At 33.0% G+C, this 3,194-nt stretch overlaps 1 protein-coding gene across 1 annotated transcript; it reads right to left on the bottom strand.

The window, feature by feature from the left end:
* Positions 1–1,632: 1,632 nt before the first annotated feature.
* On the bottom strand, positions 1,633–2,391 carry LOC133184842 (toll-like receptor 4). Its single transcript, XM_061319921.1, has one exon. The coding sequence runs from the start codon at positions 2,380–2,382 to the stop codon at positions 1,633–1,635; it is 750 nt and encodes a 249-aa protein (XP_061175905.1). The 5' UTR covers positions 2,383–2,391.
* Between the last annotated feature and the right edge of the window lie 803 nt (positions 2,392–3,194).

The raw sequence follows: 3,194 nt of genomic DNA, 5'->3' as shown, positions 1-3,194 counted from the left end.
GAAAAATAACGTAAATTATTATATAGGCTTTAAATGGCCCCTATATAAGCTATACAAACGCAAACAATTCATAACGCTACATATTCACCGGATTTGAAGCCGTATTCACCGGAGGGTGAGTGCGCGTGCAGTGGCATTGTGACATCACAATCAATACCTCAAACAACGTTGAGCACAATGGTTGCAACGGTCGAAGCAACCTAGATACTTGAGCAGGAAAAATTGTTTCGCAAGTCTATGGCAGGATTATTTTCTTAACATTTCGATCTCTTACACACAGCGAAAGGAAAACACCGAAGATATAGGTTGTAATCTGGATATTTGATTATTTTTCTACGACAGAAGTTCGTTAATGAAAATGGAATCGTCAGGCAGCCTTCAATGTCTTATTCATTCAAATTCTGACTATACAATAAAACAATTATGGACTCTTTTGATGGTGAATATGGTTTGTTATTCACCAGAAAAATATCAATATTGACCTCGGCTTCGCCTCGGTCAATATTGATATTTTTCTGGTGAATAACAAACCATATTCACCATCAAAAGAGTCCATAATTGTATAATGTTAAACAATCAATACACTAAATCCTGTTCTTTACTGTAGTGACGATGCCCACACGGAATGATGACAAGTGTAATATTTGCTTATCTCCCGAATTTTTATTAACCCAGTTCGGGATTGACGTTTGATTTATAATGCGATATTTGGCATGTATTACAATTTCACATAAATATATTTCTTAATTAGTCAATCATATTAACTCCCTGGAAGTTATGTATTTGAGGAAACTTGTACATATTCATCTCGTGTACACTAAAATTAAACTGGAAAATTATCTCAAATGTTCGAAAGATCAAAAGAAATATGAAAGAACAAAGTCTTATCAAAGTATTTAAAATTTCCCAGTTTCAAATATGTATACTGTATATATCATTCTTTATTGCTCTAGATATTACAAATGACTGAAAACGCGTAGAAAAAAATGAAACTCTGAACACCAAAAATTAGCACCAAATTTATGAACATGAAACTACACATATCATTTATCGTATAACTTACACAGACCATGGTCATGTATATATGTAGATTCTGCATCAATGAATCCTGAAAGAAAAACACATTTGCATTGGAAAATGGCTCTGATTCATTACAAATATGAAGATGACAAACAGCGATTAATCTTATAAATCCTGTAAATAAAACGAATCGTGAACAGTGCTAAACACCGACCCCTGGAAACATCAGAGGTGGGATCAGGTGCCTAGGAGGAGTAAGGATCCTCTGGTTAGAGGTCGCACCCGACGTGAGCCCTATGTATTGATCAGGTATACGAAGTACTCCAACTTAGTATAAAATCAATGACCTAGCAAATGTACCCAAACATTTCAGACAAAATACGACCCAACAATAGGTTGTCCTTACACACAAGGTCATTATAACGACATGAAATTCCATAAGTAAAATTTCACATGGCATATACACTACCAAAAGAAAATAGACGATGCACAGAAAATCAGAAAATCAAAATCAAGTTCATTATAATTCTTCAAAACCAGTTATGTCAAATCTGTTTGATATAACAATTAACATCTGTTCAACTTGGAGATGAAAAAACATCATGTTGATACTTAGTATAAAACTTCGTCATTAAGAGTTTTACAAACTCTCCTCCAGAACACCTGATCCCCATATTCATCATTTGGAAATTCAATATACGACCTTTGATTGATAAGATCCATGACACTTAGAGGTATTTTATCCACGGGAACTTCTTCATAAAATATCAAAAAGATAATGCTTTCATTTTCTCGAGAATATATTTCTTCCATCTTTGCGATATGTAGCTCATACATACACCAACTGGATTTGATGAAGTTTGGAGACAAAATAACGACTGTTTTTCTACTTTTGTTAACGGCAGTAATAATATTTTTGGAAATATCATATCCTGGAACAAAATCTCGATGGTGAATACATAAACGTATCCCATTATTTTTTTCTAATTCCATAATCATTTTCTGAACAAATGGCAAATCTTCATCTGCATAGGAAACAAACACGTCATATTTGAAATCTGATTGACTATCACCTCTCACAGATTTATACCCATGATATCGGCTTTTGGTCATATAGTAGAAATAACGAAGTTTCCATCTATATCTATACAACAACCCACCCAGGAGAATACACAAGAAAAGAATAAGGGTAATTGTCACGATGATAATCAAGTAAGTATAGGACTTGCATTCTTTTTCAAGTTTCTTAATATGTTCTTTAATTTTTGAAAACATTAATGGGCTGCTCTGGGAAGATACCGCACAGGAATAATTCACAAATGACTTAAAATTAATCCTCCCAGTTCTGTGGTTGTTGAACATCCATTTCAAAAATGACAATGCTTTACAATTACATAAAAGCGGGTTTCTTAAAAGATTTAAAGTTAAACAGACTTTATCTGCTTGTTGGTCAATGTCTTTCATATTTGGGTCAGAAAGAAACTGGATTTGATTTCCAGATAAATCAAGAAACTGTAATTTTCTTAAGTTAGCAAGATTAAAGCCCACTGCACTAAGAGCATTGTCAGCCAGATCCAAATCCTTTAGGTTTCGAAGTTCTTTAAAAACTTGTCTTGGTAGATTTGAAATTCTGTTTGTTCTAAGGTCTAAGCGAATCAAGTTTGTAAGATTTGCAAATATTTTACCATTTGTGTCCGCTAACAAACTAAATCCCAATAAGTTATCGCTCAAGTACAATTCTGAGAGATTATAAAAGAATTTAAAAAATGTTTTGGAGACTGTAGAGCAAAAATTGTTTGATAAGTTCAGTATTCGAAGTTTATCTACTCCTCTTATAGGACCTATCCATGAATAAAAGATATTGCCCTGCAAATATAACTCCTCGACACTGTTTTTGGAAAACTGTATGGCTGGTATTTGATACCGTGCTCTACTTTCGTTGTAAAAAATCTTTTTTATATTTGGTGGTACTGAAATTTGAAATTCTTTATTAACACTGTTTGGTAAACATTTCTGTAAATGAGATTTTGTAAAAATTTCCCTGATTCTTTTTTTATATACCTTAAAGAATCTTGCCATTTTACCTGTTTTTTGTATGCAATCATGAGAGTAACTAAGCGTGTTTGATAAATGTTTATTTTTATTTTTACACCTACATATCATGCTGCCGATCA

The sequence above is a fragment of the Saccostrea echinata genome, unplaced genomic scaffold, assembly GCF_033153115.1.
Source record: "Saccostrea echinata isolate AGI-Se365-2 ecotype Australia unplaced genomic scaffold, CSIRO_AGI_Sech_v1 ptg000011l, whole genome shotgun sequence".
NCBI lineage: Eukaryota > Metazoa > Mollusca > Bivalvia > Ostreida > Ostreidae > Saccostrea > Saccostrea echinata.
The sequence above is the reverse complement of the archived record's forward strand: the minus strand, read 5'-3'. Positions and strand labels throughout refer to the sequence as shown.